This window comes from Heterodontus francisci, chromosome 27, assembly GCF_036365525.1.
Source record: "Heterodontus francisci isolate sHetFra1 chromosome 27, sHetFra1.hap1, whole genome shotgun sequence".
In the NCBI taxonomy this organism is placed as follows: Eukaryota; Metazoa; Chordata; class Chondrichthyes; order Heterodontiformes; family Heterodontidae; genus Heterodontus; species Heterodontus francisci.
In genome coordinates this window covers 14,449,323-14,471,790 of record NC_090397.1, presented here as the reverse complement: position 1 = coordinate 14,471,790, position 22,468 = coordinate 14,449,323, and the positions used below count along the sequence as shown (strand labels likewise).

Sequence of the window (22,468 nt, the reverse complement as noted above, 5' to 3'; positions counted from 1 at the left end):
CCCTGCCTATTTCCCACAGTGTAACTAAACGTTCCAATCTTTGTTCTTTTGCTAGGAGAGTATTCATTGCAGTGAAAGATACTATTATGGGATAAGGAAAAAAAGAAAGACTTGCATTTATATAGTGCCTTTCATGACCTCAGGATGTCCCAAAGTGTTTCACAGTCAATGAAGTACTTCTGAGGTGTAGTCATTGTCGTTATATAGAAAATGTGACAGCGAATTTACACATAGCCAAGTCCCACAAACAGCAATGTGATAACGACCAGAGGGCAGGTGGGGCCTCTGTTTAACATCTCAACAGAAAGATGGCACCTCTGACAGTGCAGCACTCCCTTAGTACTGCACTGAGGTGTCAGCCTAGATTGGAGTCTAGCATGAAGCCAGAACCTTCTGACTCAGAGGCGAGAGTGCTAGCAACTGCGGCAGGGCTGGGTAGGATTTGCACTTTGGGTAGGCAGTGCCAGCAGTGAGCACTCCCAGATCATATGTATATCATTACAAGATTTGGAGTGAAACTCTTTCTACACTGTTCCAATATTAAACATCAAGCTTAACCTCAAAAGCCTAGAAAATCTGATGGAATGAGCCCTCCAACAATCCTTGTTCCTAAAAACAGCTGTCAAGATCGTCCTCTGCCCACCTCTGTTGATAAGCAGAACCGTCCACCCGATGTGACCCCACCGCACTTTGAATGATGATTCAGCTCCTTCGCACTGTCAGCTCAGCGATTCCTCCAAACCGTGAGCAGAATTCGACACTTGCATAAATATATTTATTATAAAGAATTATTAGTCGCTTTTCTTTTTACCAACATCCTTTTTATTTCTCTCTGTCTCTGCTGAAATAATGAATACTTTTCTGGATAATCTGAGCAGAAATTTCCTCCAATTAAGTATTGGGAAGATTGAAGCCATTGTTTTCGGTCCCTGCTCCAAACTCCGTTCCCTAGCTACCAATTCCATCCCTCTCCCTGGCAACATTCTGAGATTAAGCCAGTCTGTTTGCAACCCTGGTGTCACAATTGACCCTGAGCTAAGCTTCCAACCTCATATTCGTGCCATTGCTAAGAGTGCCTATTTCCACCTCCATAATATCGCCCAACTTTGCCCATTTCAGCTCATCTGCTGCTGAAACCCTCATTCATGTCTTCATTACCTCTAGACTTGACAATTTCAATGCACTCCTGGCTGGTCTCCTACACTCTACTCTCTGTAAACATGTGGTCATCCAAAACTCTGCTGTCCGTGTCTTAACTCGCACCAAGTCCCATTCCCCTATCACCCCATGCTCGTTGACCTACATTGGCTCCCGATCAAGCAGTGCCTTGATTTTAAAATTCTCATCCTTGTTTTCAAATCCTTCTATGGCCTCACCCCTCCCTATCTCTATAATCTCCTGCAGCCCTACAATGCTCCAAGATACCTGCTCTCCTTATATCTGGCCTCTTGCGCATCCCTGATTTTAATCGCTCCACCATCGGTAGTCGTGCCTTCAGTTGTGCAGGCCCCAAGCTTTGCAATACCCTCCTTAGACCTCTCTGCCTCTCGCTTTCCTCCTTTAAGACACTCCTTAAAACCTATCTCTTTGACTAAGCTTTTGGTCATCTGACCTAATGTCTCCTTTCGTGGCTCAGTGTCATACTTTGTTTCATAATGCACCTGTAAAGTGCTCTGGAACATTTTATTACGTTAAAGGTGCTATATAAATATAAGTTGCTGTTATAAGCTGTTGTAATCTTCTGAGGATTAAAATCAACTTGAGGGAAGGTGCAGCAATTGTGTCACACTCCCTCAGCACAAGACAGTACACACCGACCACACGAAGCGTGTTGGCTGTCCAATGTGACCACAAGAATGGAGTGAAAGCCACACAAAAAGTGCTCCTCACCCACTCTGCAATATATGTCAGAAGTATAATGGGCATGAGGCAGCAGTCTCCTCCCAGGCTTTGGATCATGCCTGCGAGCAGTATTCGAGCCCCTCAATGAGATCACTGCCTCGTAAGGTTTCGATCGATGAGGCCTACCTCTGTAAGCATACAGCTGCCCTCCTGCTACTACCCGAACTGCCAAAGCTACAACAGTGACCCTTTTGTTTGACTCTGCTCGTTTCCTATTACACACTCACAAAGAAAAGGGAAATGAACAAATGGACCAACACTGATTTTTTTTTTTAAAAGGACAGCTCCTTGATCTAAAATATAAAGATTAACATTGACGCGATTAAATTCAAAAGACATTCTCCTCTTTGTACCGAGTGAATTTAACCTCTTCTCAGTTTCTTTTGAAATTGTTCCTTCAGTTTTGCCACAAGATGGCTTTTATGAATCTTCAATGAATAATGGCACATTCTGATTTCATAATACCCTTTCTGATCTGCTGTTGTTTCTAGTCATAGCTTAATCAATTTTTGTTCATAGTTTTATTAGTTATTTTTATCATTGGGGATAAAAGCCATATGGTTGTAAAATATGACTGTTACATCGCAGCAACAACTACTTGCATTTATATAACTCTTTTAACATAGTAAAAGGTTACAAGGTACTTCACAGGAGAGTAAGTAGACAAGCATTGACACCAAGCGACATAAGGAGATGTACGGACAAGTGACCATAAGCTTGATCAAAGAGGTGGGTTTTAAAGAAAATCTTAAGGTAGAAGAGAGAGAGGGAGAGATGGTCACGTAGAGAGGTTTAGGGAGGGAATTCCAGAGCTTAGGGCCTAGACCAGCTGAAGGCATTGCCACTCATGGTGGAGTGAAGGAAGAGGCCCGAGTTGGAGGAATACAGAATTCCTGGAGGGTTGTAGGGCTGGAGGAGGTGAAAGAGTTAGAGAGAGGCAAAGCCATGCAGCATGCATTAAGAACCCCAAACAGAAAAAAACAATGCCGAAAGAATAAAATGATAAAAAGCACAAATTGGCATTACTATTTACTGCACTGAAAAAAGGCCACTTTATAGGTTGGCATCAGCTCTCAAAGTGCTGTCACTCCATGAGAAAATGTTATCTATCCAGTATCGAATTTCAACTCCTGTGTAGTCCCGGGAAGCTTTGTAATCTTTGCATAGCAAAAGAAGCAGCAGAATATCAAATGTATTCCTTTGGTCAAGAACCATCACAGAGTAATGTATTAAGACGAGATTTTGTTTGTATATTAAGAACTCCTTAGAAGCTTTTTAAAATGTCAGCTGAAACCTCGAGAGTCTGTGTAAAATGTCAACCTAACACATGCACTGCTTTGCACAATAATCCAGTTTGCCACTCATTGTTCTACTCCTTTATTGCTGATATTAGTTGCAGTTTGTCACACTATAATGTTGCTTTTGGAATACCCTTAGCTGCCTCCTTGGGCTCATGCAATTCAGAACTATCTGATCTCAACTGCTAACCTTCTGAAATCAGAGACTACACCTCTTGACTATTATTGATCCTCTATACAGTAGTCTGCAGGGGATTTGACGCACTCCCAAACTGAAGCAATGTACTTGGACATCTACACAAAGGTTGAATGCACTGAGTCTAACAGGTCCTGACTTTGCATGTATGGGGCAGCTGCCAATACGTTCCAAGTGGGGAAATTGTTTGTTTGCAGAGTAGCAAAGCCTGACACTGGTACATCACTGTAATTGGCTGACCTGCTGCCAACTGCCCAGTGGCATTCAGTGGGTCAGGTCACAGATCCTTTAAACTGTGACCATTGCACGTTACAAAAAAGCTGAAGGTTTGTGGAGAATTGGTGAAAAGGTTTCCTGAGGTACTGTGAAGTGTACCTGAGTGTTAAGGCCTGAGCTGTTGGTGTTTGAAAAAAGACTGCGCTCGTCAGAGCTATGGATATCCTGATGCAGCTTGCCGGATTAAGGCTGGGCAATATCGGGATACTTCAGCCGCCAGTGAGGTAGGTGCACGAGGTGGGTGTCATGATCCTGGAGGGTGGTGGTCCCAGGGCAGCAGGGCCCACATTGTTTTTGTAGGGACCTCCTCGTCCTACTAGGCCCACAAAACCAATTCCAACCTTACCTTTGGCTGGGCCTTTTTGGTTTCATTGGCCGTGGAACTTGTCTGTATATCTGCACAGACTCTGACCAGTTCCAACCTGATATAGCAATCGAGGTCTTAGGGCACACCAAATGAAGTCTACCGCCTGAAACAGGCAGACGTTTTGGACACCCAGCACCCTTTCAAAATGGAGCCAGAGCCCCTTTTGATGGATACCCTCCTATCATCAACAGGAGAAACTGGTTAAGATCGATCGGAGTGGCTCTTACTGCACATAATGCGACTCGAGCTGGAACCTGTGACATTGGTCCATTGGACATTATTGAAAAGCCTGAAAAATTGCTCGTAAAAACCATGCGGGAGATGTAAAAGTAACGCAAAGCATCATTTCTATTAAATAAATATCGCACAGGTTGAAAGAAAAGCTTCTTGTTTTTCACACAACACCAGCTCTGTATCTAAATATATCTCCGAATATGAGAAAACAGTCTCCATGAGATCAAACAACACTTTGCTATTTGCTCAGAAGGAATAATACATCATCAAAAAACCGCTACATTATTCAGTAATAATTCAACCCTGATTTCTCAGAACCTGTAATGCAATAATACACTCCCCTTCTTTCCTTCCTTTTCATTGAATATCAATGTAAAAAGAAACAACAACTGTGTGATCATTTTATTCCAACTATAAATAAAACAATGAAAGCTTCCTGCCAGATATAATACGCATATTTTTGGTGGGTCAAATAGCCAGATGCCACTTGTGACTATCAGGCTGCAGTATGTTCTGAGTTAACAGCCAGCAAAACTCCATTTTTGAAACCAAACACCTCCACCTACAGAAGAAGGATTTACAGTTGTTTAAACACTCATAATTCTCCCCATCTCTCTCCTGAAGCTGGCCATTCCTTGGTCAACTAGCCTTCCATAATCACTGCTGCATACCTCAAGTTACTTCATTAATTATACATATACCTTCCCTATGGTGGGCGCCACAAGCGAGGCCATCCCTGCCCTCAGCTGACATCCGCACACCTTTTCTCCTCCCTGGAGTTGCAGAGGCCAGCTGTGGCCAAATTCCTCCTCCCTAGCTTGGACTGAGATCAGCACCAACCGAAAATAGAAGCTGGCACCTCGAACACATTGAGCCTTTGAGGAAGTCCGTGATCATATCTTTAATAACACAGCAATATTTGCGGAGTAAAACCCTGTCTTAAAAATATATCCGAATCAGAGGAAGACGATTGAAACTAGGAACAGCCGGGTAGCAGAGAGAGAGAGAGAGATAGGAGGTAAGTCTAAGCTCGTAATCCACCATATGCTGTGTTCCAGTCTCAGCTGTCCCAATGTGCTGGGATAAGGCCAATCACTTTCCACACAGTGAGGGTGGGAAAATCAGAAGGAGAGTCAACCCAGCATACTTCCTAGCAACCGTATACAAAATGGCAATGGCACAAGCCTGGAAGTAGTTCAGCTGCCCAGGCCTTTGGATGACAACGGGTGCTATCTGTGAACACGGAAAAATGCAGCACTCAAAGAAGCCAGTTATGGAAATCCATCAAAATTTTCATATATTGGACAGTTTTCGATCTGTTGCACATTTTAAACTGTGCACAAAAATCAGTATTTAAATGTATTTAAGTAGGAATAGAATACATGATCAGTAGCTGTTAAGTTTACTGGTTCTTTATATTATAAATAACTCATGCTAAACTTTATTATAATCAATTTTCTTCCTCGTGATTTGTTTTCCCTTTTAAACTACAGGAGTTATCTGCCTTAACTCTATTCAGAATTTGCATATTGTCTTTGAAGGTTCTAGATAAAAGTCACCACTTTCTTTGTTCTTTATCGTAGACTCCTCCAGCCTGATCCTGGGATGTTGTTGGTACATTCAAACCCCCCACCCCACCTTTACATACAGCAATGAGCCGAAAATTTATAATTAAAACACCCCTTTAAAAAGCTAAGGAAAATAATTAAAACAAATATTACCTACAGTTCTTCAGCTGCTGAGCAAGTTATCTGTATTTTGACATTAAGGAGGCTGTTTCTTACTGAAAAAATGTAATTTAATTTAGCAAAGTCAAAGAATAAGTGACTCACAAAAAGAATTACATGGTTGTTATCTGTCAGACTGTCAGGAAGAATTACACGGACATTATCATCTTAACGATTCAGGCTGCCTTTTGTCTTCAGAGGGATGTTGTTTTTCTTCACACTTATTAATTAATCACATCTACACATAGCTTACATTCTCCTACCTGACAACGAAACTTCAGTCTCAGTGTTGCTAAGTACTGTATTTAATTACAAACTATTAAGCAAAAATGGTCATGATCTTTGGCATATTACTGTCATCCCAGTTTGATCAACTGCTTCTATGAAGAGAAATAATAAGACAATCAGCCAAGATATGGACTCAGTCAATCAAAGCTAATGCTTACCCAGAATCTTACTGATGTTGGAGTTGTGCATGTCAGGGAAGGCTTGAAGAATCTTTCGCCTCTCATCCTTGGCCCAGACCATAAACGCGTTCATTGGCCGCTTGATATGGGGCTCGTTACTGCTCCGGCCTCGAGCTTCCCGATAGATCCTGGGCTCTGACACACCTGCATTTCCTGCTTGTAGCAGCAGAACAAGGAACGGTTAATGCTGTGTACATAAATTTTTACAATTTTGCATGTTTCTAACAGATGATCTGGTCATTTATCTCATTACTGTTCATGGGGACCTTGCTGCGTGCAAATTGGTTGCTGCATATACAACAACAAAAGTTGCATAAATAAATGCAAAATACTGCAGTTGCTGGAAATCTGAAATAAAAACAGAAAGTACTGGAAATACTCAGCAGGTCAGGCAGCATCTGTAGAGAGAGAAGCAGAGTTAACGTTTCAGGTCTGTAACCTTTCATTTATACAGCGTTTTTAACATAATAAAAATGCCCCAAGGCGCTTCACAGATTTATCAGACTAAATTTAACACTGAGCTTCAGAAGGAGATATTAGGTAGCAATGTGGGCAATGATAACCAGAGTGTAACAGGAAGGGACAGATACATAAACATACATACACCAGCAAAGAGGGTCAGACTAGGGAAATATGGGAAAAAAACAAAATTAAAGGCTCTTTGTCTGAATGCACACAGTATTCCTAACAAGATAGATGAATTGATGGCACAAATAGAAATAAATGAGTATGATCTGATAGCCATTACAGAGACGTGGTTGCAAGGTGACCAAGGCTGGGAACTGAATATTCAAGGGTATATGACATTTCAAAAGGATAGGCAGAAAGGAAAAGGAGGTGAGGGTAGCTCTGTCAATAAAGGATGAGATCAATACAGTAGTGAGAGATGATCTTAGCTTAAAAGGTCAAGATGTAGAATCAGTTTGGGTGGCAAGGGAAAGAAGTCACTGGCGGGAGTAGTCTATGGGCCCCAGAACAGTAGCTACAGTGTAGGACAGAGTATAAATCAAGAAATAATGGGGGCTTGTAAGAAAGGCACTGCAATAATCATGGGTGACTTTAATCTACATCTTGAGTAGACAAATCAAATTGGCAAAGGGGGAGGCGGTGGCGTTGTGGTAATGTCACTAGACCAGTAATCCAAAGGCCCAGACTAATGCTCTGGGGAATATGGGTTCAAATCCCACCGTTGCAGCTGGTGGAATTTAAATTCAATTAATAAATCTGGTGACCATGAAACCATTGTCGACTGTCATAAAAACCCATCTGGTTCACTAATGTCATTCAGGGAAGGAAACCTGCCGTCCTTACCTGGTCTGGCCTACATGTGACTCCAGACTCACATCAATGTAGTTGACTCTGAAATGGCCTAGCAACCCACTCAGTTGTACCAAGCCGCTAGAGAAAAGTCTAAAAGGAATTAAACTGGACAGACCACCCAGCATCAACCGAGGCAATGGAAATGACAACAGCAAACCCATCCCTGTCAACCCTGCAAAGTCCTCCGTACTAACATCTGGGGGCTTGTGCCAAAATTGGGAGAGCTGTCCCACAGACTATTGACATAGTCATACTCACAGAATCATACTTTACAGACAACGTCCCAGACACCACCATCACCATCCCTGGGTATGTCCTGTCCCACCAACAGGACAGACCCACCAGTGGTGGTGGCACAGTGGTATACAGTCGGGAGGGAGTTGCCCTGGGAGTCCTCAACATTGACTCTGGACCCCATGACGTCTCATGGCATCAGGTCAAATATGGGTATGGAAACCTCCTGCTGATTACCACTTATGCCTCTCCCCCCACCTCAGCTGATGAATCAGTGCTTCTCCATGTTAAACACCACTTGGAAGAAGCATTGAGGGTGGCAAGGGCACAGAATGTACTCTGGGTGGTGGACTTCAATGTCCCTCACCAAGAGTGGCTCAGTAGCACCAATACTGACCGAGCTGGCCGAGTCCGAAACAACATAGACTGTGTCTGCGGCAGGTGGTGAAGGAGCCAACAAGACAGAAAAACCTACTTGAGCTTGTCGTCACCAAACTACCTGCCGTCGATGCATCTGTCCATGACAGTATTGATAGGAGTGCCTACAGCACAGTCCTTGTGGAGATGAAGTTCTATCTTCACATTGAGGATACTCTCCATCGTGTTGTGTGGCATTACCACCATGTTAAATGACATAGATTTCAAGCAGATCTAGCAAATCAAAACTGGGCATCGCTGTGGGCCATCAGCAGCAGCAGAATTGTATTCAACTACAATTTGTAATCTCATGGCCGGCATATCCCCCACTCTACCATTACCATCAAGCCTAGGGATCAACCCTGGTTCAATGAAGAGTGCAGAAGGGCATGCAAGGAGCAGCACCAGGCATACCTCAAAATGAGGTGTCAGTCTGGTGAAGCTACAAAACAGGACTGCATGCATGCCTACCAGTGGATGCAGTATGCGATAGACAGAGCTAGGCGATCCCGCAACCAACCTGCCACATCCAGTCATGAATGGTGATGGACAATTAAACAACTAACCTGGAGGAGGAGGCTCCACAAATATCACCATCCTCAATGATGGGGGAGTCCAGCACATCAGTGCAAAAGGCAAGGTTGAAGCATTTGCAACCATCTTCTGACGGAAGTGCCAGGTGCATGTTCATCTCGGCCTCCACCTGAGGACCCCAGCATCACAGATGCCAGTTTTCAGCCAATCTGATTCACTCCATGTGATATCAAGAAACGGCTGAAGGCACTGGACACTGCAAAGGCTATGGGCCCTGACAATATTCCGACAATAGTTCTAAAGACTTGTGCTCCAGAACTGGCTGCGCTCCTAGCCAAGCTGTTCCGGTACAGCTATAACACTGGCATCTACCCGACAATGTGGAAAATTGCCCAGATATGTCCTGTACACAAAAGCAGGACAAATCCAAAGCAGCCAATTATTGCCCTATCAGTCTACTCCTGATCATCAGTAAAGTGATGGAAGGTGCGATCAGGTGGCACTTACTCAGCAATAACCTGCTCAGTGACGCTCAGTTTGGGTTCCGCCAGGGTCAGTCAGCTCCTGACCTCATTACAGCCTTGGTTCAAACATGGGCAAAAGAGCTGAACTCCAGTGGTGATAAAGGAACATCTGTAATTATGGGTGACTTTAACCTGCATATAGATTGGGCAAATCAAATTAGGCACAATACTGTAGAGGAGGAATTCTTGGAGTGTATATGGGATAGTTTCCTGGACCAATACGTTGAGGAACCAACTAGAGAATAGGCCATCCTAGACTGGGTATGTGTAATGAGAGAGGAATAATCGACAATCTAGAGGTGCGAGATCCCTTGGGGATGAGCGACCATAATATGATAGAATTCTTCATCAAGATAGAGAGCAACGTAGTTGATTCTGAAACTAGGGACCTGAAACTTAGTAAAGGAAATTACGAAGGTATGAGGCACGAGTTGATTATAATGGATTGAGAAACGTTACTTAAAGGGATGATGGTGTATAGGCAATGGCAAACATTTAAAGAGCGCATGGATGAACTGCAACAATTGTTTATCCCTGTCTGGTGCACAAATAAAATGGGGAAGGTAGCCAAACCATGGCTTACAAGGGAAATTAGAGGTAGCATTAGATCCAAGGAAGAGGCATATAAATCTGCCAGAAAAACAACAGACCTGAGGATGGGGAGCAGTTTAGAATTCAGCAAAGGAGGACCAAGGGCTTGATTAAGAAGGTGAAAATAGAGTATGAGAGCAAGCTTGCAGGGAACATAAAAACTGACTGTAAAAGTTTCTATAGGTATGTGAAGAGAAAAAGATTGGTGAAAACAAATGTACATCCCTTATAGTCAGAAACAGGGGAATTTATTATGGGGAACAACAAAATGGCTGACCAACTAAATGCATACTTTGGTTCTGTCTTCACAAAGGAGGATACAAATATCATACTGGAAATGTTGGGAACACAGGGCTTAGTGAGAGAGAGGAACTGAAGGAAATCAGTATTAGTAGAGAAATAGTGTTGGGGAAATTGAAGGCTGATAAATCCCCAGGGCCTGATGGTATGCATCCCAGAGTACTTAAGGAAGTGGCCCTCGAAATAGTGGATGCATTGGTGGTCATCTTCCAAGATTCTATAGACTCTGGAACAGTTCCTGCAGATTGGAGGGTAGCTAATGTAACCCCACTATTTAAAAAGGGAGGTAGAGAGAAAGCAGGGAATTATAGACCAGTCAGCCTGACGTCGGTAGTGGGGAAAATTCTAGAGTCCATTATCAAAGATTTTATAGCAGAGCACTGGGAGAACAGTGGTAGAATCGGGCAGAGTCAGGGTGGATTTACGAAAGGGAAATCATGCTTGACAAATCTACTAGAATTCTTCGAGGATGTAACTAGTAGAGTTGATGAGGGGGAGCCAGTGGATGTGGTTTATTTGGACTTTCAGAAGGCTTTCGACAAAGTTCCACATAAGAGATTAGCATGTAAAATTAAAGCGCATGGGATTGGGGGTAGTGTATTGCGATGGATAGAAAATTGGTTGGCAGAAAGGCAACAAAGAGTAGGGATAAATGGGTCTTTTTCGAATGGCAGGCAGTGACTAGTGGGGTTCTGCAGGGATCGGTGCTAGGACCCCAGCTATTCACAGTATATATTAATGATTTAGATGAGGGGACTAAATGTAATATCTCCAAATTTGCAGATGACACAAACCTGGGTTGGAGGGTGAGTTGTGAGCAGGATGCAGAGAGGCTTCAGGGTGATTTGGACAAATTGAGTGAGTGGGCTAATGCATGGCAGATACAGTATAATGTGGATAAATGTGAGGTTATCCACTTTGGTAGCAAAAACAGGAAGGCAGATTATTATCTGAACAGCTATAAACTGAGAGAGGGGAATATGCAGCGAGACCTGAGTGTTCTCGTACACCAGTCGCTGAAGGGAAGCATGCAAGTGCAACAGGTGGTAAAAAAGACAAATGGTCTGTTAGCCTTCATAGCGAGAGGATTCGAGTACAGGAGCAGGGATGCCTTGCTGTAATTGTACAGGGCCTTGGTGAGGCCACACCTGGAATATTGTGTGCAGTTTTGGTCTCCTTATCTGAGGAAGGATGTTCTTGCTATAGAGGGAGTGCAGCGAAGGTTTACCAGACTGATTCCTGGGATGGCTGGATTGACGTCTGAGGAGAGATTGAGTCGGTTAGGATTATATTCGCTGGAGTTCAGAGGAGTGAGGGGGGATCTCATAGAAACCTATAAAATTCTAACAGGACTTGACAGGGTAGATGCAGGAAGGATGTTCCCGATGGTGGGGGAGTCCAGAACCAGGGGTCATAGTCTAAGGATACGGGGTAAATCTTTCAGGACTGAGATGAGGAGAAATTACTTCACCCAGAGAGTAGTGAGCCTGTGGAATTCACTACCACAGAAAGCAGTTGAGGTCAAAACATTGCATGTTTTCAAGAAGGAGTTAGATATAGCTCTTGGGTCTAAAGGGATCAAAGGGTATGGGGCAAAAGCGGGAACAAGTTACTGAGTTGGATGATCAACCATGATCATAATGAATGGCAGAGCAGGCTCGAAGGGCCGAATGGCCTACTCCTGCTCCTATTTTCTATGTTTCTATGAGGTGAGAGTAATTGCCCTTGACATCAAGGCAGCGTTTGACCAACTGTGGCATCAAAGAGCCCAAGCAAAACTGGAGTCATTGGGAATCGGGGGAAAACACTCCACTGTTTGGAGTCATACCTAGCACAAAGGAAGATGGTTGTGGTTGTTGGAGGTCGATCATCGCAGTACCAGGACATCACTGCAGGAGTTCCTGAGGGTTGTGTCTTAGGCCCAAACATCTTCAGCTGTTTCATCAATGACCTTCCCTCCATCATAAGGTCAGAAGTGTGAATGTTTGCTGATGATTGCACAGTGTTCAGCACCATTCACAATTCCTCAGATACTGAAGAGGTCTGTGTCCATTTGCAGCAAGGCCTGGACAACATTTAGGCTTGGGCTGATAAGTGGCAAGTTACATTCATGCCACACAACTGCCAGGCAATGACCATCACCAACAAGAGAGAATCTAACCATCTCCCCTTGATGTGGGAACACCACCGCCTGCAAGTTCCCCTCCGAGCCACACGTCATCCTGACTTGGAACAGTATCGCCGTTCCTTCACAGTCACTTCAAAATCATGGAACTCCCTCACTGAAAGCACTGTGGGTGTACCTACACCACATCGACTGCAGTGGTTCAAAAAGGCGGCTCACCCCACCCTCACAAGGGCAAGTAGGGTTGGTCAATAAATGCTGCACTAGCCAGTGATGTCCACATCCCATGAAAAAATAAAAAAAGGTGGCCTTGAGGACAAGTTCACAGAATGTATATGGGGCAGTTTCTCAGAACAATACATTATTGAACAAACCAGGGACCTGGCTATTTTAGACCTGGTAATGGGACAGAATTAATTAATGATCTCATAGTAAAGAATCCTTTAGGGAAGAGTGATCATAACTTGGTAGAATTTCACATTCACTTTGAGAGTGAGAAACGTGGGACTGAAACTAGTGTCTTAAACCTAAATAAGGGCAGTTACAAAGGTATGAAGACAGAGTTGGCTAAAGTAGACTGGGAAAATACAATAAAGGGTAGATAAGTAGTAGCAGACATTTATCTCAACAAAGATATATTGCATTAAGAAAGACTCTAATGGAACGATGAATCATCCATGGTTAACTAAGGAAGTTAAGGATGGTGTCAAATAGAAAGAAAAGCCATACAATGTTGTGGTAGGCTAGAATATTGGGAAAATTTTAGAAACCAGCAAAGTATGACGAAAAAAAGAGGGAGAAAAGAGATTATGAGAGTAAACTAGCAAGAAAATAAAAACAGTTAGTAAGAGCTGCTACAAGCAAATTAAAAGAGAGTAGCTAACATAAACGCTGGTCTCAGAGGATGAGATGGGCGTTAATAACGGGAAATGGCAAAAGGCTTTGAACAAATATTTTGTATCTGTCTTCACAGTAGAAGACATTAAAAGCATCCCAATAATAATAGAAAAGCAAAAGGGAAGTAAGAACTTAAATTAAACATTATAACTAGAGAAAAAGTATTAGGCAGAGTAATGGGACTAAACGCTGACAAGTGACCTATACCTGATGGCCTTAAAATAAGTGGCTGCAGAGATAGTGGGATGGATTTAATGGACCCCATATAGACAGGCTCGGAGGTGGGGGTCCCATAGAAATGCAACAGGAGGTGGGAGGCAGAGTGGCTCGTCACCTTTCCCTCGCAACACGATTAAGTCGAGGGTGCAAAAGACGGCCTTCCCACCCAGAGGCCACTTGAGGCCCTTAAGTGGCCTATATTTATTAAGGAGGAGGTAGTCTTCCCCAAGCAAGGAGGTTGCCCAGTGAAATGAGGTGACCTCCTTGCAGGCTTGGTGGTGGGCACTCCTCTGTGGGCAAAAGAACATAGGCAAGTTGGTGGAATGGGCAGACAGGTGGCAGATGAAGTTCAATGCAGAGAAATGTGAAGTGATTCATTTTGGTAGGAAGAAAATGGAGAGAAAATATAGAATAAATTGTACAATTCTAAAAGGGGTGCAGGAGCAGAGGGATCTAGATGTATATGTGCATAAGTCATTGAAGGTGGCAGGACAGGTTGAGAAAGCAGTTAATAAAGCATACAGTATCCTGGGCTCTATTAATAGGGGCATAGAGTACAAGAGCAAGGAAGTTATGTTGAATTTGTATAAGACACTAGTTTGGCCTCAGCTGGAGTATTGCGTCCAGTTCTGGGCGCCGTACCTTAGGAAAGACGTGAGGGTATTGGAGAAAATACAGAAAAGATTCACGAGAATGGTTCCAGGGATGAGGAATTTCAGTTATGAAAATAGATTGGGGAAGTTAGGACTGTTTTCCTTGGAGAAGAGAAGGCTGAGAGGTGATTTGATAGAGGTATTCAAAATCATGAGGGGTCTGGACAGAGTAGATAGAGAGATACTGTTCCCACTCGTGAAAGGATCAAGAACGAGAGGGCACAGATTTAAAGTATTTGGGAAGAGAATCGAAAGTGACATGAGGAAAAACTTTTTCACGCAGCGAGTGTTTAAGGTCTGGAATGCGCTGAATGAGAACGTGGTGGAGGCAGGTTCAATTGAAGCATTTAAAAGGGAATTAGACTGTTTTATGAAAAGGAAGATTGTGCAGGGTTATGGGGAGAAGGCAGGGAAATGGAACTGAGGGAATTGCTCTTTCAGAGAGCCAGTGCAGACATGATGGGCTGAATGGCCTCCTTCTGCATTGTAACAATTCTGTGATTCTGTGATTCAATCACGTAGGGCCCCCAGTGGCAAACAACCCACCTCCCATAACACTCATCCCCTTCAATCATCGCCCACCCCACTCCCATCGCCGGGGCCTGCCGGACTGGCAACCTGGCAACCCTGTGTCACTTACCTCAAGTTCGGGTCTTTAGTGCTGGGCCTGTTCCCAGGCCTGGTGCTATACCAGCATTGGCTACTGTTTATAAAGGAACAGGAATCTAGGAACCAGGCACTTGAGTGCCTGAGCGCCATAGAATCGTGCAGGAGTGCTCCCAAAGGCTAAGGTGGGGTTCCCACTGCCTTTTCGGCCCGGCACCAAGAGCCCCACCAGCGTGACTAAATTCAGCCCAGTGGATGCATTGGTTGGAATCTTCCAAAATTCCCTAGATTCTGGAAAAGTCCCAGCGGATTGGAAAACCTCAAATGTAACACTTCTATTCAAGGAAGGAGGGAGACAGAAAGCAGGAATTTTTAGGCCAGTTCGCCTAATATCTGCCATTGGGAAAATGCTGGAATCCATTGTTAAGGAAGTAGTAGCAGGACATTTAGAAAATCATAATACAATCAAGCAGAGTCAACATGGTTTTATGAAAGGGAAATCGTGTTTGACAAATTAATCAGAGTTCTTTGAGCATGTAATGAGCAGTGTGATAAAGGGAACCAATAGATGTAGTGTATTTGGGTTTCCAAAAGGCATTCAATAAGGTGCCACATAAAAGGTTACTGCACAAGCTAAGAGCCCACGGTGTTGGGGGTAATATATTAGTTTAGATGGAGGGTTGGCTAACGAACAGGAAACAGAGAGTTGGGATATCTGGGTCATTTTCAGGTTGGCAAACTGTCACTAGTGGGGTGCTACAGGGATCAGTGCTGGGCCCTCAACTATTTACAATCTATATTAATGACTTGAATGAAGGGACTGAGTGTATTGTACCAAATTTGCTGACAATACAAAGATAGGTGGGAAAGCAAGTTGTGAGGCGGACACAAAGAGTTTAATTTTGGGCTGGAAGATGGGGGAGACCCTGCCTTGGCCCTCCGTCAGACCCCCATAGCTATTTGAAGGCGGGCAGTCAATTATCTGCCTACCGTCGAGGACATCATCCCTTTAAGGGATGAGCTCTTGCCTCCAGAAAGCCAGCCAATCAAAAGGCCAGTGACTCTGCAGTACTAGCAGCGCCACAGGAAGCAGTGGTGACTTCTGGTACTACAGTACCAAAGAGTTTGGCGATCCCAGGAGAGGTAAGTCAGGTCAAGGTCGCTGGGGCCATTCAGGTAGGTCCAGGCAACAGGGAGTGGGGGGGGGTTAGTGAGGATGGAGGGTTCTTCCTGGGGGGGACAGCTATTCTTGCCAACGGGGCTCTCTTGGTCCCTGGATTGCCTCCTAAGGAAGGAGCCTGTGACCATGCTAGGAGGCTGCTAGGTTTTACCTGGCAGTATCTCCTCGCAGCAGCAGGCCCTTTGCCTTCCATTAATTCGATGTGCAAGAGGCCCTTAAGTGACCATTAATTGGCCACTTAAGGGCCTCAATTGGCCTGGGGCGAGAATGCCATCCTCGGCCTTCACCTTCCCAGACTAAGTTGGAAGGTGTCAGAAAGGCAACAGACACTCCACCCCGCTCCCGCCCCCGCCACTGTTCCTGTACCGAGGGGGCCCATGAAATTCGTCCCAGTGAGTCTGCAAAGAGATATAGATAGGTTAAGTGAGTGGACAAAAAATTGGCAGATGGAGCATAATGTCAGGTTATCCATTTTGGTAGGAAGAATAGAAAAGCAAAATATTATTTAAATGGAGGGAGAGTACAGAATTCTGTTGTACTGAGGGATCTGGGTGTCCTCGTACATGAAACACAATAAATTAACATGCAGGTACAGCAAGTAATTAGGAAGGCAAATGGAATGTTGGCCTTTATTGCAAGAGGGATAGAGTATAAAAATAGGAAAGTCTTGTTATAACTGTACAGGGCATTGGTGAGACTACACCTCAAGTACTGTGTACAGTTTTGGTCTCTTTATTTAATGAGGGATATACTTGCATTGGAGGCAGTTCAGAGAAGGTTCACTAGGCTGATTTCTTGGATGAAGGGGTTGTCTTATGTGGAAAGGTGGAGGAGGTTGGGCCCATACTCATCAGAATTTAGAAGAATGAGAGGTGATCTTATTGAAACATGTAAGATTCTGAGGGGGCTTGACAGGGTGGATGCTAAGAGGATGTTTCCCTTTGTGGGGCAATCTAAAACTAGGATGCATAGTTCCAGAATAAAGAGTTGTCCATTTAAGATGGTGATGAAGAGGAATTTCTTCTCTTAGAGGGTCGTCAATCTTTGGAATTCTCTACCCCAGAGAGCTATTGAATATACGCAACGCTAAGCTAGACAGATTTTTGAACAATCGGGGAGTCAGGCAGGAAAGTGGAGTTGAGGCCAAGATCAGCTCAGCAAATATTTCAGTGAGGCATTTGATAAGGTTCCCCACGGTAGGCTATTGCAGAAAATACGGAAGTATGGGGTTGAAGGTGATTTAGTGCTTTGGATCAGAAATTGGCTAGCTGAAAGAAGACAGAGGGTGGTGGTTGATGGCAAATGTTCATCCTGGAGTTTTGTTACTAGTGGCATACCACAAGGATCTGTTTTGGGGCCACTGCTGTTTGTCATTTTTATAAATGACCTGGATGAGGGTGTAGAAGGGTGGGTTAGTAAATTTGCGGATGACACGAAGGTCGGTGGAGTTGTGGATAGTGCCGAAGGATGTTGTAGGGTACAGAGGGACATAGATAGGCTGCAGAGCTGGGCTGAGAGATGGCAAATGGAGTTTAATGCGGAAAATTGTGAGGTGATTCACTTTGGAAGGAGTAACAGGAATGCAGAGTACTGGGCTAATGGGAAGATTCTTGGTAGTGTAGATGAACAGAGAGATCTTGGTGTCCAGGTACATAAATCCCTGAAAGTTGCTACCCAGGTTAATAGGGCTGTTAAGAAGGCATATGGTGTGTTAGCTTTTATTAGTAGGGGGATCGAGTTTCGGAGCCACGAGGTCATGCTGCAGCTGTACAAAACTCTGGTGAGGCCGCACCTGGAGTATTGCGTGCAGTTCTGGTCACCGCATTATAGGAAGGATGTGAAAGCTTTGGAAAGGGTGCAGAGGAGATTTACTAGGATGTTGCCTGGTATGGAGGGAAGGTCTTACGAGGAAAGGCTGAGGGACTTGAGGTTGTTTTCGTTGGAGAGAAGGAGGAGGTGAGGTGACTTAATAGAGACATATAAGATAATCAGAGGGTTTGATAGGGTGGATAGTGAGAGTCCTTTTCCTCGGATGGTGATGGCAAACACGAGGGGACATAGCTTTAAGTTGAAGGGTGATAGATATAGGACAGATGTCAGAGGTAGTTTCTTTACTCAGAGAGTAGTAGGGGCGTGGAACGCCCTGCCTGCAACAGTAGTAGACTCGCCAACTTTAAGGGCATTTAAGTGGTCATTGGATAGACATATGGATGAAAATGGAATAGTGTAGGTCAGATGGTTTCACAGGTCGGCGCAACATCGAGGGCCGAAGGGCCTGTACTGCGCTGTAATGTTCTAAAAAAATATCTTATTAAATGGCACAGCAGGCTTGAGGGGCCAAATGGTCTACTCCTGCTCCTATTTCTTATGTTCTTATGCTCTTATTAGGACAGGTTGGTCATGGAGATAGGCTTGAAGGAGTGTCTCAAATAAAGAGAGAGAGAGGGGGAGAGGTTTAGGGAGGGAATTCCAAAATTTAGGGCCTAGACAACTGAAGGCACAACCACCAATGTTAGGGCCAAGGAAGTGGGGGTGCACAAGAGGCCAGAGTTGGAGGAACGCAGAGTTCTTGGAGGCTTGTAGGGCTGGAACAGTTTACAGGGATAGGGATGGGAGAGGCCATGGAAAGATCTGAATACCAGAATTCATTGTATGTTTGCACTAATATCACACAAGATAGCAACCAATCACCTCCGAAGTTACGTCTCATTAGGGTTCACAAATAACAGCTGGACCTTGCAGTCCTCACTGGATCAATATTGTGGCATTCCCTGCCCAACATTTGTGGGAGCACCCGCACCACAAGGACAACAGCGGTTCAAGGAGAAGGCCTGCCACCATCTTCTCAGGGCAACATGGGATGGACAATAATTGCTGTCCTCACCAGTGTTGCCCATATCCCAAGGACAAAAATAATCCTGTCAATGCAGATTCCCAGAAGCCAATGCATGAAACCTTACTTCCTGATGACAATCCAAGCCTTCCTGGGCTAATAGAGCTAAGTCATTAAATTGATTCAATGTGTGGACAGCCAGGTGAAATAGAAATACACAATAGATATTCTGGTTTCCTGAAAATACACATATAGGTAGAGCAGCATGCTTAACATTGGAAGAAACCAACATGGCACTGACAGGGGCTGGGGTTTGTACAACTAGTTCTGATGAAGGATATATTTCCGATATGCTAACCTGACTTTCCTCTTTTCATATGCTAATGATTCTGCTATGTATCTCCAATGCTATATGTTTTGTTTTATTCCCAATTTTCAGTATTCATGCACTTTCTTTCCATCTGGCTTGTAAGGCAAGGTTGTTTAATGCACTTCCTTTACATTGTCTATGTCTATATAACAGAGGCATTAGGCTTCCTTGAAACCTGTGACTGTAACGACCATTGATGGTGTTGGTCAACACTGAGTGCCCAGTAGTGTTTGAGTAACCCAGCCACCTCCAGAAAGGGCTAGAGGCTGGTCAGAGGGGCCCTCAATGGAGGAAATGCCATCACGATGCAGCTCGGCTAACCCTTGAATTGGCCAGTGGCACAGCCTGCAAGTGACGGAGCCACAGTACAGAACAAGTCAACAGAAGAGCCAACATGATAGTCCCAAAAACAATACCAGGGATCAAGTCCCTACCTTGAAGAGTCATGAGGGACAAGCAAAGCAGATCTAATGATAGTTAACTGATGGTGGCAATGATGAACTTCCCCTCCTTCAAGTATATACAGTACACATCACCTTACAGATTTTCCACTCTTCCCCGAACACTATGTCTTACATAAAATTGAGCTCAGAAACAGGCCATTCAGCCCAATCAGTATTTGCTCCACTCAAGCCTCTTCCCATTCTTCCTCATCTAACTCTATCAGCATAACCCTTCTCCCTGATCTTGTTTTTCCTTAAATGCATCTGTACCTCAACCTCAACCTCAACCACATTCTCATCACTCATTGAGTAAGGAAGTTTCTTCTTAATTCACTATCAGATTTCTTGGTGACTATCATATTGATGGCCTGTCGATCTGCTCTTCCCACTAGTGGAAACTCTCCCTCTGTGTCTACACTATCAAAACCTTATTTAATTTTAAAGATCTCTATTGGTTCACCTCAGCCTTCCCGTTTCAAGAGAAACGAAACCCAATCTGTTCATCCTTTCCTGATAAGTCTTAGCTTCAGTTATCTGTGTTCTCAGATGTACTTCCTGCATGTTATCCACCTTTGGCTTCAGAGGCTGTGAAAAGCTACTCAGTTCCCTATAACATCCACTTATAATTGTGTCCCTGTTGAGTTCCGGTCGATGACAGATGCAACGCATGTTCCGCAGTTGTCTTCTGCCGGGCGGGTATCACATCTAAAGGGCAACAGTATTTTCCACCTCCTGTTGCAATCTATCTCAAGACACAGAGTCTCTATTCTGGCCATGACTACACTGCTAATTGGTTCCTGCAAATCTCAACAACGGCTGAGCAATTATCGTTTGCTTCCAGTTCAATAAATAAAGAGTGCTGTATGTTGTTTCCATTTCTGCTGCAGTTACATATACCTGCTTAAATCTGCTAGTTTGTAAATCAGTACTGAAGCATAAAGCTGCACTGATGGTTTTTTTATGCTATGCTGGGCTATATATCTCATTTCTTCTCATTATTTGCTATTCTTCCATGGTACTCACATATGCTGATGTATAATGAAGCTTTAAAACTTCTCTTTAAACAGCAATTTTCCCATTACACCAGATAGGAGAAATCTCACCATAAATTACTCGAAAACCATATTTTCCACTGTGATGCTAATGGCAGAAAGACAGCAACATAAAATCTGCACCTTTCAAGCAAAAGCAAAACAGACGTTTTGTAAACCGAAATGATAAGACCCTTAAAATGAATGAAATCACAAAAAAAGTACTAACCATCTGATTCTCCGCCTACATTAAAATCCACCATTGCATGCCCAAACTTCCCATCTTCTGGCCGCTTCTCAGTCAGATGCTGGGCGAGACTTTCCAATGAAGTTTTCTCGTGTACCTGTAAATGAGAAGCGCCCACTCATAACCAAAATAGGTGGTGCCTGGATCAAAGAAGCAACAGCTTTCTGGTACATTTTGAGAATTAAGACAATTTCTTTCAATGCAACTGAATTTCCTTCTCCTTTTAGCTGCATTTTAAGTAAGTGACATCTTGAAGAATAAAGCAAGATGTGCCTTTATTTTTTTCTTGGGTTGTGGGCAACATTTTCAAGGCTGCATTTATTGCTGATCCCTTGTTGCCCCAATGACAGAGTGGCTTACTAGGGTCTAAGAGGGAATTAAAAGTCAACCATCTAGTGTGAGATCAGAGTCATGGTTAGGCCAAACCAGGTAAGGATGACATGTTCCCTTCTCTGAAGGAAAAGAGCGAATCTTTAAACAGTCCAGAATCTTTTCATGATCATTTTATCTGATGTCAATCCGCAAATTGTGCTTGGGAAAGGCAAACATCATTCACAAAAATAGGTCATTATACAATAGTTTGGAAATCCACTATACAATAGTGGATAACCATAGTTGCTCCTTATATTCAATCAGTTTAATTTCTTTCGATACATTTCTCCCTACTCCCACTTATCCAAGTAAATTGCATGAAGCCAGTTTTGCAGATGTGTATTATGAACTCTTATATAAACTGACCTGTTTGTATAATGTCATATAACTTTTTAAAATAGTTTTTAGCGTCTTATTTCAACATCTTTTTTCAGCGCAAAATTCAAAGGAAACCCACAGAAATTGCATGTGTTGAATCTTTGTCCTCGGAGAGTTCTTTAATAACTTATAAGTTTGGTCGTGCTATAATAAACATCGGGACCAATTATGAAATGCTAAGTGGAGCCTTCTGATGTTTGTTCAATACTGCTGGGGGATTTTGGCCAAGGTTTCTCTCTCAGTACAGTCTCCCTAGACAATGTAACAGGATCTTGAAGTGTTGTAGTCCCCAGTAAAGCCATTACTCTCTCTCATCCCGGCTGTTCCTTCTGGCATAGCTCTCATCTCCACTCCCTTAAGTCCAAGGGATGCAGACTTGAATGGATATGGTGGACAACTAGTTTAACCATTCACCGCCTGATCTGGCTGAACCACATAAAGCACTACTTGGTCCGGCTCTCGTCTGCTTAAACTGCTCGCTATTTCAGGATGATCCTGGGGTGCAAAGATAATCCCCGGCTTCTTTTCTCTACTGCAAACATCTTCTTAAACAGCTCTCCCCTATAACACCTGCACCTACATCTCCAACAATAGGTGTGAGGAACTCATGAACTTCTTTGTCACTAAGATTGAGACCATCAAATTTGCTGTCTTTGCTGCTTCCCTCCATAATTACTCTGGAGAGAGTACAGAGGAGATTTACAAGAATGTTTCCAGGGCTTGAAAG

The 22,468-nt window shown here is 43.7% G+C and overlaps 1 protein-coding gene across 9 annotated transcripts in view; it reads right to left on the bottom strand.

The window, feature by feature from the left end:
* Positions 1 to 22,468, bottom strand: part of sox5 (SRY-box transcription factor 5) — a 334,797-nt gene that overhangs the window by 9,328 nt on the left and 303,001 nt on the right. For 7 of the 9 annotated variants that reach the window (XM_068058885.1, XM_068058890.1, XM_068058886.1 and 4 more), the window contains 2 exons: positions 20,974 to 21,088; positions 6,447 to 6,623 (listed from right to left, as the gene is read on the bottom strand). In XM_068058885.1, coding sequence (XP_067914986.1) covers positions 6,447 to 6,623; positions 20,974 to 21,088 — 292 coding nt within the window. The remainder of the gene's footprint in view (positions 1 to 6,446; positions 6,624 to 20,973; positions 21,089 to 22,468) is intronic. The other 2 variants (XM_068058889.1, XM_068058891.1) reach the window with 1 other exon arrangement.